At 34.1% G+C, this 16,990-nt stretch overlaps 2 protein-coding genes across 6 annotated transcripts in view; one reads left to right on the top strand and one right to left on the bottom strand.

The window, feature by feature from the left end:
* The window catches only part of FAM13C (family with sequence similarity 13 member C), a 150,779-nt gene extending 147,262 nt beyond the window's left edge, over nt 1-3,517 (top strand). For all 4 annotated transcript variants that reach the window (XM_055138449.1, XM_055138448.1, XM_004616526.3 and 1 more), the window contains one exon: nt 1,946-3,517. In XM_055138449.1, the coding sequence (XP_054994424.1) occupies nt 1,946-2,069 (124 nt within the window). In that variant the 3' untranslated portion in view covers nt 2,070-3,517. The remainder of the gene's footprint in view (nt 1-1,945) is intronic.
* Nucleotides 3,499-16,990, bottom strand: part of PHYHIPL (phytanoyl-CoA 2-hydroxylase interacting protein like) — a 34,402-nt gene continuing 20,910 nt past the window's right edge. For both annotated transcript variants that reach the window (XM_004616528.3, XM_055138450.1), the window contains exons 3-5: nt 14,907-15,081; nt 10,977-11,094; nt 3,499-4,578 (exon numbers count right to left, since the gene is read on the bottom strand). In XM_004616528.3, coding sequence (XP_004616585.2) covers nt 4,044-4,578; nt 10,977-11,094; nt 14,907-15,081 — 828 coding nt within the window. In that variant the 3' untranslated portion in view covers nt 3,499-4,043. The remainder of the gene's footprint in view (nt 4,579-10,976; nt 11,095-14,906; nt 15,082-16,990) is intronic.

Genomic DNA, 16,990 nt, shown 5'->3' with positions numbered 1-16,990 from the left:
GTCGGTAGGGCATCTGCCTTGCTGACCCAGGTTTAATCTCAGGCACCCCATAGGATATCCTGAGCCTGCCAGGAGTGATCCCTGAATGCAAAACCAGGAGTAAAACCCTGAGCACTTCTGGGTGTGACTCCAAAACAAAAACTACAAAAAGAGTCTCCTCCCTCAAAAAAAAAAAAAAAATCAAGAAGTTTTAAGAATGGGTGAACATCCCAGTGTACTATAGTTCTGCCTACTAAATCTGAAATGGTACTCAGTATGACTTTTAACATAGAGGAAAGCTAGTTATTTTCTAGACATAATAATCTGTTGCAGCCTCGAGTCTTGAATCCTCTTCAGGTATGCCTGTATTTGATTGCTGTTATATGCCCTCTTGTGGTAGTATATCTTAAATTCAAAAGTTGTGATATACTATGACTGAAATAAGCTTAATGACTAGGAAAATCATAACTTAATCCTATTTTCCTAATCTTATTATATTTTATTGGTAATACATAACTATTCATAAGGTAAAATATTCATGAGACCACTAAAATTTTTAAGGCACTGTAAATGTTCATGGTAATACTTCTGATACACAGGGCTTGATATAATCTAGATATATTGTTATCAGAACCATAAGCCAGTTTGTGTGCCAAAAATTATCACTTTTTATATAACGGGGAAATTTTGCCAGGTAATTCTTATCAAAAAATTTCATTTTGGCCAGCATATTCTTATTTATCAAGACTAAGGTAAAGTTATATTTTTGATAATTACTATTTCCTTTTAAGTTAGAACATCTCTTAACTTAGATCTGTTTACACCAATTAAGGCACTAGATAGGCACAGCTATAAGTTTGTAGAAGCAAATTTAGATAACTTTGTCATTATTTATGAAATATTTAAGAGTAACTGTTCATAGATTTATGTAATGTTCTGAGTTTTGTACTAGAAGGTATAGGACAGTGTAAATATAGTACACCACTGCATTCTTAGTATCTTTATTGATTAGCTTGTGTATTTTTAAGAAATGTTTCCTTTTTTTGTACTGGAAAAATAGAAGAAAAATATAGATAAAATATTACATGTTTGCTGTTTACTCATTTTCAGCCTTGCTAATGTGTATGGGACTAGTTACATTTGTGGTCAGTAACAATTGTGGGGGCTTCATCTGTGTCTTCTACCACTTGCATTTCAATGTGACGAGTGGAAATATTTTAAAAATAATTGACTATCTTATCAACCAATAAGACAAGAACCTCCTTAGAACCTAAAGTTCTTAGCAACATAATTTTTTGGGAAGGAAAATGTTTTTAATTCCATATATTACATAATCATTTTCAAAATAAATGGCAAGAATGTGTAGTGGTTATAATGCATATGTATAAAAATCTATGCATTGTCCTATGTCTAGCCTTAGTAAAATTAGAATGCAAAAGGGCATTGCAATTTAGATTCATAAATTACTTCAAAGAACTTCTCACTGATTCCATTGCACATTAGCAGATACTTGTATTACAATTACAAGAAAATTTGAAAATATTTCACATTGTGAGGTAATCATTTATGATTGTTCTAACAATAATCATAAATTCATAATATATATGATATTTTAAGAGTTTTAAGCTAACTTTTATAAATGCAAAACATTATACATATGCAAAAAATAAGACAATGACTAGAATAGGAATGTGTTGGGGGCGTTTTCCTCCCTCCATACTCCCACCATTGTACTTGACCTCCAGTATATGCCCATACACTTTCAGATCATATTGCTATAAAAAAATTCTTAAAGGCGATTATGATAACCTAACACACTGAAGAGGGAGTAAATAAAGATGAAAGGGAAGATAAGATGCAAACATTAAGTGGAAACTGCTATCCAGTACTTTCTTATGTAAGAATTATAAAATGATTTTTAATTGTTTTTATTGTTAAATAATACACTCTATTTTCTGCTTTGCAGAAGTCCACAAAAGGAAGACAGAATACCAATGGCAGATGAGTACTATGAATACAAGCACATAAAAGCCAAACTGAGACTTTTAGAGGTTCTCATCAGCAAGCAAGATGTGGCCAAAACTATTTGAGGTTCAAGAAATGTTTGTGATTACCTTAGCCCAAGAAAAACAAGTTTATTTTCCATTGCTAATCTTCCTAGGTAGTTTCAACATATGGAAAACTGAAGCACTTTAATGGAAGTATTGTTTTTGAGAAAGGATGGCAAGTATAATTAAAAATGAGAAGGAATTTGAATGAGGGGATATATCACAAATAATATAATGGGGGGAGTCAGTTTCTTCTATGTTAAGGAGAAAACCCAGTGTCTCTGATTCAGTGATGTCCAATATTTTATCAAATTTAAATGACATATAACATACAACTGTTCAATAGATCACTCACTTGTTAGGGAAATATCTTTTAGTGTCCAAAGATGGCTTATGTTGATATATAGGAGTATGATTTTTTAAAAAATCAGTAAGAAGAGGCAAACTCTAGTTTTTATGTATGAAGGAATATATCTAATAAGAAAGTGATTTGTTGGAAACTTCTAATAGAGTTTTAAGTGATTAAAAAATAAACTACCTTGTCCCTTAAGTATGCTAGATCTTTAGTATCCTAAAACACTCTAGAATGTGTCACTGCTAATTTTTTATTTCTACACAAAAATAGCAATTATTTTCTGTTATCTGAAAATTTACATTTCTGGTTACCAAAGTTAATTCTGATAGCATGTACTTTGTGAATTATCTTTGTCTATAACTGAGAGTTGTTTATACTAAAATAAAATTGTATTAAAATTTAAAAATAGGTATTTTGGATAGAGACTTGTCTGTAGTAAATAATGTGATCATAGGTATGACTTCTAATTTTTGTTTACTATATCTCAAAGTATATAACTATTTTTCCATTGGGAATACACATTTTTCTTAATGTTCCAAGGTCTCTACTTTGTAAGGTCTAAAATTTTTCTCATGAGCTGTAGCTTCATTCTGTATGAAAGGTTTGGAAATTGTCATGATACCTTTGAGAAGCTAGAATATTTTATTTGCTTCATCAGATTTAGTGTATATTGTTTTGTTATTTTATACTAAAACACATTTATTAATTTTACTTTTGTAAAAATTAGTAAAGGATTGAGTTTTTTTCTTGTACCAACCATGTTTGTACTTATATTTTTCTGTAATGTTTAAGCATGAAGTTGAAGAAATTCACATTTTCATATAGTTTGAATAGAAAGAATAATGATTATTTCAGAAGCAGGTTATTTCAGAGGCTTAATGTTTTCTCTGTATTAGCTGGTATTTTATAACTTTTATGAATCAGAATATTGTCCTTCATAAAGCTGTTTAATTAAAGTCAACTACTTGTAACAGGACAGATACACAACTATTTGAGGTTTACAAACTACATCTTTGATAAGGGAAACTTGTTTCGTGACATGTATACAATTGCTATTAAAATGTAACTATATATTCTATATGACTGTAAATATTTTATACAACAATACAAATAAAATATTTTTCTATTATATTTATTATGTTGAAACACAGCAGTTGTTTCCTGTTAGCTAATATAAATAACATAAATAACACAGTCAAACAACAAGTTGGAAGTGCTGACAATTCTAGTCTTCAAGATTTAACTCATGCTGCAATTATACCCTTTCATGCAATTTGGAGTTATCCCAATATTTGTTCAGTAGATTAAAATGAATGCATATTTAAACACCATCGATAAGCCATTATTTTGTACTTTGCTAAAGCGGTTTATATCATTGTTTTGTTATGTTTGGCATAAGGGAAAAATAAAAACATTGCAGCATCTAGGCAATAAAAAGTCAAAAGGAGAACTTAGAATATCTCATCAGTGAAAGTAGGTGGGAAGGGTAGGGCATAAGAAACACTGAAACAGCTTTGAATGAAATTTGAGAAGTGGCAGTTTGCTTTTGGTGATAGCGGCATGTGCATGCTTCAATGAAAAAATCTGGTGATGATGAAAATGGCTAACACAGAATCAATCCTCCTAAGGGAAAAAAAGGGACTGAGTAAGGAAAGTGGGCATTAACGTCCAACACTGATATTACAAGTTTTGCAGCTGGGATCTTTCTTTGCATTTGCAGTAGACAAACTCATGAGCTGATGACCAGTGATTTCTGCCACGGTGCCCAGAGAAAGATCCACAGGGTCAGTGTAAATAACTTCTAAAATGACATCCTGGGCATGGTGGTAAACCAGTACCCCATCTTCTTCTGTGCAGGTCAAAAATTTATTATCCTTGGAATTTAGCTGAGGAAGGCGCAGCTTACAAAATTCGTCTCCTGGTGATCCCACAGGGGCAATAACAAGAATCACATAATGATAAGCAGTGTACATACAGTAGAAGTCCCCAAAGTATAAGTTAGTATTGGGGTTAAAAAGTCTTTCTGCTGTAATCTCAAACCTGTATCTTCCATAAGGTGAATCCTGGGGTGGCTTCCCAGTATTGAATTCAGTGCTGCAGCTGAAGAAGATGCCTTCTAATTTTCCACTGATAGGAGAACCATGGCTACCGCTATTATCCTTGACAGAAGGCTGCATAGCATTTCCGTGATGTTCACTGCAAAGAAGAGGAATGTCATTCTTTGGTACATCAGGATTAAAGCACTAATTTATGGATTTATCGCTAAGTCTGAGAGTTAACTGTCTAATATTAAAAACCAGAATGCTTTTCACCCTACTGTCCTCTGCCTCAGATTTGCAGTTAGAATTCAGGCATTTGTTTTCTTTCCCCTTTTGTATAATGAAATCACTTGGTATTTATCTTTCTCATTATGATTAGCATAATAATCTCAGTTCAATCTATGTTTCCATTCATCTGTTCATCTGACTTTGGGCACTTGGGTTATTTATATATCTTGGGTAGTTCAAATAGTGCCTCAGTGAACATAGGAGTACATATATCTTTTAAAAGTGTCAGTGCCACCCGTTTATGATGAAAACTCTCAGCAGAATGGGCATCGAAGGAACTTTCCTTAATATAGTCAAAGCTGCCATCTACCAAAAGCCCATGGAAAGTATCATACTCAATGGGGAAAACTGAAATCCTTCCCTCTAAGATCGGGCACAAGGCAAGGTTGCCCGCTTTCGCCACTCCTATTCAATATAGCACTGGAAGTCCTGGCTATAGCAGTTAGACAAGAAAAAGATATCAAGGGCATACAGATAGGAAAGGAAGAGATCAAGTTATCACTAATTGCAGACAATATGATAAAAACTTGGAAAACCCTAAAGATTCTTAAGAAAAGCTCCTAGAAACAATTAGTCAATATAGTAAAGTGGCAAGCTACAAAATCAACACCCAAAAGTCCATGGCTTTCTTATATACAAATAATGAAAGAGAAAAAAATATAAAAAAACAATCCCATTCACACACCTCAGAAAATCAAGTACCTTGGAATCAGCTTAACCAAAGAAGTGAAGGACCTATAAAGGGAAATTACAAAACACTACTTCAAGAAATAAAGGAGGACACTAGGAAATGGAGACACATCCTCTGCTCATGGATAGGGAGAATTAATATTAACAAAATGGTAATACTTCCCAAAGCACTATACAAATTTCATGCAGTTCCTATCAGGATACCCATGACATTTTTCAAAGAAATAGACAAAACACTTCTGAAATTTACATGGAACAATAAACCCCCATGAATAGCTAAAGCAATCCTTGGAAAAAAGATGGGTGGCATCACCTTCCCCAACTTCAAACTCTACTACAAAGCAGTAGTAATTAAAACAGCATGGTATTGGGATTAAAAACAGACCTGCAGACCAATGGAACAAAGTTGAATATCCTGTCACAGACCCCCAAATATATGGCCACTTAATCTTTGACAAAGGAGCAAGAAATGCAAAGTGGAACAAGGAAAGCCTTTTCAACAAGTGGTGCTGGGAAAACTGGATAGCTACCTGCAAAAAAATGAACTCTGACCTCTGTCTAATGCCAGGCACAAAAGTTATATCAAAGTGGATTAAAGACCTCAATATCAGACATGAATCTATAAGGTTCATAGAAGAAAATGTAGGCAGAACTCTCCATGACATTGAAGCAAAAATCATCTTTAAGGATGAAACAGCACTGACCATGCAAGTGGAAACAGACATAAACAAATGGGACTACATCAAACTTAGAAGCTTCTGCACTTCAAAAGAAACAGTGACCAAAATACAGAAAGAGCCCATGGAATGGGAAAGAATATTTACTCAATACCCATCTGATAAGGGATTAATATCAAGGATATACAAGACACTTGTAGAATTGTATAAGAATAAAACCTCCAACCCCATCAAAAAATGGGAAGAAGAACAGAAGTTTCCTCAAAAAAGAAATACAAATGGCCAAAAAGCACATGAAAAAATGCTCCACATCGCTAGTAATCAGGGAGATGCAAACCAAAACAACAATGAGATATCATCTCACATCACAGAGACTGGCACACATTCAAAAGAACAAAAGCAACCAGTGATGGCGTGGATGTGGGGAAAAAGGGACACTCCTTCATTGTTGGTGGGAATGCCAACTGGTCCAGCCTTTCTGGAAAACAATATGGACAGTCCTTCAAAAACTAGAAATTGAGCTTCCATATGACCCCGCAATACCACTTCTGGGAATATATCCCAATGATGCAAAAAAAGACAGTATAAATGACATCTGTACCTATATATTCATTGCAGTACTGTTCACAATAGCAAAAATCTAGAAACAAATCGAGTGCCCTAAAACATGACTGGTTAAAGAAACTTTGGTACATCTACACAATGGAATACTATGCAGCTGTTAGGAGAGATGAGGTTATGAAATTTGCTTGAAATTCGCTTATAAATGGATAAACATTGAGAGTATCATGCTAAGTGAAATGAGTCAGATAGAGAGGGACAGACGTAGAAGGACTGCACTCATTTGTGGAGTATAAAATAACATCACATGAGGCTGACACCCAAGGACGGTAGATACAAGGGCCAGAGGGATTGCCCTGTAGCTGGAAGACTGCTTCATGAGCAGAGGGGAGAAGGCAGATAGAATAGAGAAGGTATCAGTAAGAAAATGATGGCTGGAGGAACCAGTTGGGATGGGAGATGCATGCCGAAAGTAAATAATGGACCAAACATGATGACCTCTCAGTGTCTATGTTGCAAGCTATTAATGCCCAAAAGTAGAGAGAGAGTGTGGGGAATATTGTCTGCCATAGAGGCAGGGGGAGGGTGAGAAAGGGGGAGTATACCCGTGATATTGGTGGTGGGGAATGTGCACTAGTAGAGGGATGGATGTCTGATCATTGTGAGATTGTAACCCAAACATGAAAGTTTGTAACTATCTCACGGTGATTCAATAAACTTTAAAAAATTTTAAAAGTGTCAGTGCCAGAGACAGTACAAGAGTTAAGTCCCTGTTTTGCATGCTACTCACCCAGGTGTTTTTGTTTTTTGTTTTTTATGGGGGGAGTGGGTTGGGTCAAACCCTGGCTCTCTGCATTCAGAAATTATTCCTGGCAGTGCTTAGAGAACCATATGATTTCCTGAACACTGCCAGGAGCAAATCCTACATACAGAGACAGGAGTAGCCCTCAAGCACCTTGAGCAAGTGTGATGCAAAACCCCCAAATAAGTAAAATTAATGTACCTTCAGAAATATATATCTTAAGAGTGGAATTTTGGGGCCATATAGAGATGATTATTAATATTCTGAGAAATTTTCATTTTGTTTTCAACAGAGGTTGTGTCAGTTTAGTCTCACCAACAGTGTATGAGGGTTCCTTTTTTATCTCAGCCTCTCTAACTTTTGTTGTTTCTAGTCTATTTGACTCTTTTGTCTATTTTGTCACGCTTACAGGTGTGAGTTAATTCTTGTTTGTTTTTGGGGGCCTCCGAAGCAGTGGGGACCCTCTCAGTAATCCTCAGTCACCTGGGTCAGTGCTTTAGCTCTGTTGCTGGGCACTACCCTGATAACCCTGGGGTTGCTCAAGGGGGAGGAGGGCTAGCTTTTTAACTGTCAATGCCTGGAGTCCTCTAGGGCATCCAGTGATCCTTTTGGGACCTGAATAAGTAAGATTTCTTCCCATTCAAAAATTCTCAGTAACAATGTGACACTTTAAGTAAATTATGTAAGTGAAGCATATTGTAATCGAAGGTAAAGTTCACTATTTGTAAGTAAAGCTTTTGTAAGAAGCAACTTTGAAAGAGCAAAATAGTATGTCTATCCCTGAGCTCTGCATTCAGGGATCACACGGGGCAGGCTCAGGGTACCATACTAGGTTCCAGAGATAGAACCTGGGTCAGTCATGTGCAAGGCAAGCACCTGACCTGCTTTACCATCCTTCCAGCCCCAGTAAATATATCTTTCACACTAATATACTGGAAACAGTCACAGGATATATATATATACACTATATAAAAAATAATATCTAATATACATGTACTTATATGTAGCCTAATTGACATATACAATATAAAATTATCCTACATGAAGTATATATGTAAAAATTTTTTTCATTTTTCAGACTCTTGGTCTTTGTCTTATATCCTTCTTACAAGAACTTTTGGAAATAGGTGAAGTAATTTTTGAAATATCTAAGTACCTGGAAATACATCAATTTCCCCACTAAAGACAAAGAAAACCAGATGAAATACTGACCTCCAGTGGTCACTGAAATATTTGCTACAGTGCAAATATTCCGTTAATCAAAATCTAGTACTAAAAAAGTATGTATGTATTCTATTAATGTTCATCTTTAAAAAAATTCTTAGTACTTAAAATATTTGAATTTTAAAGTATTTTTAATTTAAAAAATATTAAAGTATCATTGTATACTTATACCAATCTATACATATAGATTTGGGTTATGCATTCCTGTTAATATGTGCATCCCTTTTATCCTGATAGTAACCCACTCTCCCTTTAGCCCTGTGGCCTATTCACTTCCTTTCTGGTAACCAGTGATTAGTCTTACCAGAAAAAGCTTATATAGTTTATCTGTTTTCTCTAAGTAACACATGTGAGTGAAATAAAATGTCACTAAAGAAAAAAAAATCAATAGCTTAACAGATAACTTATTTGTAACTCTAGTCTTTATAAATTAGGGTAATGACATTCACCAGGAATTAAGTATAATCAAGAGTAAACAATCCACCAGCTCAAAATAATTATAGATTAAACTACACATTTATAAGATACTCATATATGAGGGATAATTTTGCAATAAAAATATATAAGATGTCATAATAAAAGTATTTCAGATGAGGAAACCAAATGCTAAATTTGCTTTTTTTATCCTTTTTCTTTGCATTTTCCTAGCTGGTAGCTGAGTTAAATTTGAAACCAAGATAGTATTGCAAACCGCAATGCCTCAAAGAAAAAAAAAAAGAAAAAAATTGTGTGCAGGCTGGGTGGTGGGAGAGAAACTGGAAAGAACTGGCAGAGGGAATGGGAATAGATGAAAGGATTGATACCTAAACATTACACTACCTGAAATTCAATCAGGAAGCTTTGTAACTTTGTAATTCATAGTTACTCAAGAAATTAAAGAAAAACTAACAAAAACAAAAACAAAAAACTATGCAGGTAATGGGGCCAGAGCAAAAAAGCAGGTATGGTACTTGCCTTTCCAGTGACCGACCTGGATTCATCTCCTGAGCACACCAGGTTGACTGCAAAGCCAGGAGTAAGCCCGGAGCACCACTGGTTGTGTCCCCAAACCAACCCCAAAGTAAACAAAAAGAAAAACTATAGAGATATCAAACAAACCAAAAACTAGTTCCCTACTTTTTTTTCATGTACAATCTTACCAGTTGAATAATTTTTTAGAGTTTGCGTTTTTTAGTGTTAGGAGGCATTTCAAATGATAAATTACAGGGATTAGTATAAAATGATAAATCATTGGGATTAGCATATATATATATGCTTTAAAACTATATATACATGTGTATCGTAGTTAACATTTTAAAAACCTTTTTGTCATTTAAAATACACTTATTTAGTCTCCTGCAATTTTCTTCTACAAATATAAAAAATCTTACCAGTATTAAAACTGCTTATGGTATCATAGAATCTCTTAAATTCATGGGAACTGCTTCTAGGGGCAAAAATAGGCTATTCTAGTGTTTAAATACACAATTTAAACAGTAAAATTCAAAAGTAAACAAAGGTGAATGGCCTCATGAATAATTAATCCAACGTTAATGAGACACACTTAGATGACTGAATATCATACTTGATTTACCATAATATTTCACTAATAATCAATATTCTCTTAGTTTCAACAACTTGAAAGAGATTCAAAAGATCAGAAAAAAATTTAGTAGCTGGTATGAAACAGAAGGCACTGACTTTTTTGGAAATTAGAGGAAAATGCATATGAAATTCTCCTAAGTCCATGTTTGAGCATATGTTTTGCATGTGGGAGGCCTGTTTCAATCCATTGCACTGCATGGTCCTCTGAGCAGAGAGCCAGGAGTAGCCCTTAAGGACTGCCAGGTGTGGCCCCAAAACAAATTAAAAGACATTCTTGTCTATATAAACAGAGCAAATTGGAGACATTCTACTTAAATAGACAGGATGTGTAATCTTGTAAGTGATTACAAAAGCAATATAAATGAAGTGGGGGAAAAATTCTACAATTCTTTCCTAATTAATTATTGTGAGGAAAAAGGTTCAAATAGAATTATTATTATTATTATTATTTTTTGCTTTTTGGGTCACACCTGGCGATGCACAGGGGTTATTCCTGGCTCTGCACTCAGGAATCACTCCTGGCGGTGCTCAGGGGACCATATGGGATGCTGGAAATCAAACCTGGGTCGGCTGCGTGCAAGGCAAACGCCCTACCTGCTGTGCTATCGCTCCAGCCCCAATATTTTAAAGAGAAAACTAGAACCTCTATTTCACAGTACCAGACACAAGGAAAACCTCTGCCAATAATTTAGAACAATATATGGCAAGTCACTATTATTTTATCCTTACCGAATATAGTCGAAATATTCTTTGTGCTGGTTACGATAAAAAACAGAAAATTTAAGCATGCGTCCTGCAATCACTTCTGCTTTCTCCAACAGCTGTGTTAGATGAACTTTTGAGTAATCTGAAAATAACAAAAAAAAATTGTTCTTAAAAAATACTGCTAAAAGAGTCAACTACATGATTAATAAAAAAGAGATCATTAAATTCACCATAAGGACAGTTATCTAAACATAAAATTGAATTTTAAAAAGAAACATTGTCATTTGACATATTTTAATTTCTACAAAGTATTTTTATAGTTTTAAAAATACCCTTAGCTTTATTTCATTTTTGGAAATTAAAAATTTGAAAAAGATGCTAAGGAATATAGACTCCACATAACCAAGTTACTGTCAACCAGTACCATACTTTGATTTTCTTCAGTCTTTAAAATGGATAACATATATATGATATATATATAAAATCATAAGGTCAAAATTTTTATTTTTTAGTGATAAAACTTTATTAAAAGAGAAAAAGAATGTAATACTTTGTAAAGACTTCAGTAATCAATAAATCAATAAAAATGAAGGCTACAAAATCAATTTACAAAAAGTTATTGCATTTCTGTAAATAAGCAATGAACTAGAAGAGGAAAACAATTCCACTTAAAACTGAATAAAAAAGAATTAAGTACTTAGGAATAAACTAAGGAGGTTAAAGGAGGTTAAACAAATACCTATGCTAAAAACCCAAGCAAGTGTTAGTGTTAAAAAGAAGAATCACAAAGAAATAATATATTCCAGGCTTATGAATTGTAAGAATCAAAATGGCCATCCATAATGATCACCAACATGATCGAAAGAAATAAAATGATCACCCAAAGCAATACACAGATTCAACGCAATTCCTTTTGAAATTCCAGTGTCATTCTTCATCTAAATGGGAGAAACATTACTGAAGTTTGTATGGAACTACAAAGACCCTGATAACCAAAGTCATCACTTGTGGGAAAGGGGGGCGAACGGGGTCATTATAATTTTTAACTATATTACAGAGCTATAGTAATCAAAACAATAGGAGCCAAAGAGATAGTACAGCAGGTAAGGTGCTTGTCTTGCATGTGGCTGACCCAGGCTAGGTCCCCAGCATACCCATAAGGTCCTTCAAGCACTACAAGGAGTGAATCCTGAGTGCAGAGCCAAGATTAGCCCCTCAGCATCATTGAAAAACACTTTAGTATTGGAACAAAAGTAAGCACATAGATCAAGAGAACAGAGTTGAGAGCTAAGAATTAAATCCTCATACATGCAGGCAGTAAATATGACAAAAGAGTCAAGCGCACACTCTCTTCAATAAATGATACTGGATAAATTGGACAGCCACAGAGAAAACAACATGACTGGGTAACTCACATCAAGTAAAATAATTAACTCAAAACTGATTAAAATCTTGTATTTTAGGCTCCAAATAATTAAATACATAGAAGAAACCCTCCATGCTATAGGCTTCAGTGATACCTTTTGGGGATCCAACCCCAAAAGCAAACATAAATGAGATTAAATCTAACTAAAACCAGCACAGTAAAATAAAAAGATGAAAAGACAGGGCCAGAGAGATAGCTAAATTAAGGCACAAGCTAACCCCTGAGTTTATATGATCCTCTGAGCACAACTACATGTCCCAGAAATGGCAAAATAACTAAAGCAAAAACATATTGTTACTAAACAAAAGAATATATGTCACACATCACATATTTGACAATGAGCTAATAGCCTCATCAAAAAAATGATATGGATACTTTATTGGAGCTACACAGGCTATGTACTATGCCATGTACAAAGCAATGTGTTAAATTAGACTATGAGATTAAAAGATAAACTTTTTTCTTTCAAAGAGCTGACAGTCTAAAGACACACATATACAAAATAAGCACAGGAATTTTATCTTCATCACAGACTAGATTAGAAATACATTAGTTGTGGCATTTTATCTATTTGTACTATCTTTCATAATGCATAGCACACAGCATGTGCTTAATAAATGTTGAATTAAATGTCCTGATTCAAGGATAATTTATTCAAAAGCCTTCTCCAAAGTGATAGAATTAAGGATTTAAAGGTGATATGAGACATTTGATAAATTGAACAAGTTTTAGACATCTTAAATTACTCTTAGATTTTACTCATGAAAATAAAAATGCAAAATAATTTATAGAAAAATACTGCAGAACATTTAGCTCAAGATTTTTTTTTAAAAGACAGGCAAAGATGGCGGTGCTCTGAGGCCATGGGAATGATAACCGGGAAGTCATGTGATGCTGAGTTTGAATTCAGGGTCTTGAAAAAGCTAGGCATATGTTCTTAGTTCTCATATTCACCCCAGCCACCCCTGCTGCACTTTCAAAAGCTGTTTCCTTATTATTTACTGCATAAGTTCCAAAAAAAAATATGAGATATAGTTAACTAAACAAAAAAGCAACAAAGATATCACTCTAAATGAAGCTAAGAAGACTTAAAGCTTTTCAAACTTTCATATGCAAATAATTAAATAGATCTCACACAGTTGTCACAGTAAATATAGATAAAAGTAGGTGGTAATTTTTTTTTAATTCGCAGCCGGTGATGCTCAGGAGTTACTCCTGTGTCCGCACTCAGGAATTACTCCTGGTGGTGCTTGGGGAACCATACGGAATGCCAGAGATTGAACCCAGGTTGGCAACGTGCAAGGCAAATACCCTACCCGCTGTACTATGCTCAAGTCAAAGTTCTTCCTTGAGCTAAAGGAGAAATAATATTTTCTGCTCTTACTTGATGTCAAATAGCATTTTAGTAGGCAAATTATGTTTTTAATAAATACTATGATACCATTACCTACACTTCTACATGAAACATTTATCAAAGCAATATAAAAAAGTGACTATCTACAGAATATCTTAATTAAACATCCCTTGAAAGGAGCAATGAAAATAAACAGAAAGCAATGCAGTACAAAACCAAAAGTAGAAGATAGGAAACAAAGGATTTTAATAAAAGTACTGGGAGATAGATTAATTCAAACATGACACATAAAATATAAGCTAGCTGTCTTAATAAGAAGATGGAAATACCAAACTATGATAACTGTATTTCAGACATTTTAGCATCTCTGACGTGAGTCTGACTATAAAAGCTATGAGAAAACAGTTTCATACTTTACAAATGGTAGAATTATTTCTTAGTGATACATAAAATAGTGGCTGGATTTTCCATTTCAAATATTACAGTGCCATATGGCTATGAGATACTTTCTAATAATTCAAACACACATACACAAGAAACAGAGACAGATGTTCTTAAGTTTTTCCAGTAAAGTGAAAAAAAAAATTTAACGGCATTTCTGCTAGAAACATTCATTGAGATCTGCCTAACTCCCCTAAATTAGGTAAGGCTATTTCTTTAGTATCTGTGAAAATAAAAAATGAAAAACAATTAAAAAAATAAAATATGCCTAGGGGCTGGAGTGATGTACAGCGGGTAGAGCATTTGTCTTGCATGTGTCTGACCTAGGTTCGATCCCTGGCATCAAAAATGGTTCCCCCAAGCACCTCCAGGAGTAATTCCTAAGTTCAGACCCAGGAGTAACCCCTGAATATCTCTGGGTGTTACCCAAAAAAGAAAAATAAATAAATAAAATAAAATCTTCCAAAAGAGGCATATTTTCAAACTGCATCAGTTTTTATTTATAAAACTTCACTCTGAAAGAGCATACTATTCATGCACCAAAATAGTTTGATTTCATTACCTTGTTTTTGCTGTGATTATCTAAGCTCCTCCAAACAATACATTTTCCTCCTGTTAAGCTATTCTACTGTTAACGCAAAATAATCAATGAAATGTATTATCTTTAACTACTTTTTTCTATAATTACCTTTCTAGACCCATTAAGATTTTTTTTTATGAATTTGTATCTTACCTGCTGTACAGAATTCTATAATTTCACTCCATTCAGAAACAACGTAATCACCATCAACTTGTTTTGAGGCCGTCTGCACTGCTACTGTATACTCAGTCCTTGGGCTCAAAAACCAGTGTCCACGGACAGTCATTGGCAGAGGAACAGCTTTTGCCACCAATTTTGTTGGAACATCCTAAGAAAAGGAAGAGGGAAATAGAGGATGGAAGGAGGAGATGTATATAGGCAAGAAGGGAGAGAGGTTAATGGCTGTTAGTATGGAATGAATCAACTGTAAACAATGTTGACAACTTAATATCTGCTTGGCTGATGACAGATTTCCCTGTTTAAAGATATTTTCAACAACTTTTATAATCAAATCTTATTCTTTAGATGTGAAACCATCCCTAACTTTGAAAGGGATATTCCCTAGATCATACAGCTAATTGACATAAATTAACTTGTTTTGCAGTTTTACTGATTTTTAGTAATATTTTCTGTAAATTACTTATATATACTCCTTAAAATTCAACACACTGATAAAAATGATGAAACTAAAAAAACCCACTGAAATAGGACTCTATACTTAATGAAGAAGAAAATAATACTTTAAAGTAGATAATGTGAAATAAATGAACAAATTTTCTACTAAAGATGAAATATCTTCTTTATTTGTACTAATATATGCAGTCTGTATATTTTAGGAAATTTTTAGGTATTTCTATTTTTTTTCTTTTTGAGTCACACCTGGTGATGCACAGGGGTTACTTCTGACTCATGCACTGAGGAATTAACTCCTGGTGGTGCTCAGGGACCATATGGGATGCTGGGAATCGAATCCGGGTTGGCCATGTGCAACGCAAACACCTTACCCACTGTGCTATTGCTCCAGCCCCATTTTTAGGTATTTCTAAATAATAAAACAAAGGTAACAGCTAAATATTAATTACATTTCTATAGATATTATTCCAAGTATGGAGAATAAAGGGGAGTCAGAATCATGATCTCTTTATTATTCCATATTAAATAGTTCAAAGCTACTTAAGGCAAATGTCAGCAATGAAAACACTCAATTACTGGAAAGCAATCAAAATTTAAAAACAGAAACAATGATATAAATTTCATTTCCCTTCTCATATTTATCTGTGTATATAATCCAATTATTGTTAGTATGCATACTTTTGAGATGATATTTGATAGTTCTTATAGGAGAGTGAGAGAGAGAGAGAGAGACAAAGAGAGGGACAGAGGAGAAAAATGCCTGCCATAGAGGCAGGCTGGGTGGTGGGTAAGGGGGCGTGGGGTGATGGGAGGAAAACTGGACACTGGTACTGGGAAATGTACAGTGGTGGAGGGGTGGGTGTTGGAACACTGTATAACTGAAATCTAATCATGAACTGAATCCTAATCATTAACAGCTTTGTAAGAGTTTATCTCACAGTGATTCAATAAAAAAATTTTAAATATATATAGTATCAAAACAAAAAACAAATCAATTTTTATCATCAGTGAAAATACTGAAACAAAAAATAATACTGAAACTGGATGATTATTACCCTCTTTAAATAGTTACTTCTAAAGGTACATATGTATCAGAAAACATTTTAAAATGCATGACAAATCATGATGAATATTTGACAAATATGACAGGTCACTGTCACTGTCATCCCGTTGCTCATCGATTTGTTTGAGCAGGCACCAGTAACGCCTCTGTTTAATAAATATTGAAGTGTTAATCTAAAATATTTAAAATCTGATCTATCTGAAACCATACGATCAACTGCATAAAAAATTCCCCCAAATTTAACAAATATTACATGAAGTTTATTTTTCAAATAATTGTTCTGGGGCCATGCCTAGCGTTGCTCAGGGATTACTCCTTGCTCTGTGCCCAGCATCATTCCTGATGGGCTCAGGGACCATTTGGAGGTTGAACTCAGGTTGGCCACATGCAAGACAAGTTCTGCACTATCCTTCTAACCCGTTCATAAAGTTTACAAGCTGTACTAGTTTCATTTTTCAGTTATTAAAGTAAAAATATTTATTTCATTGGAAAACTATATTTTGTCTCTGGTATATTCTCCTGGCTATTTTCCGACTTCACA

Source organism: Sorex araneus, chromosome 5, assembly GCF_027595985.1.
Source record: "Sorex araneus isolate mSorAra2 chromosome 5, mSorAra2.pri, whole genome shotgun sequence".
NCBI classification, from domain to species: Eukaryota; Metazoa; Chordata; class Mammalia; order Eulipotyphla; family Soricidae; genus Sorex; species Sorex araneus.
Note: the sequence above shows the minus strand (reverse complement) of the source record. Positions and strands in the feature narration are given on the sequence as shown.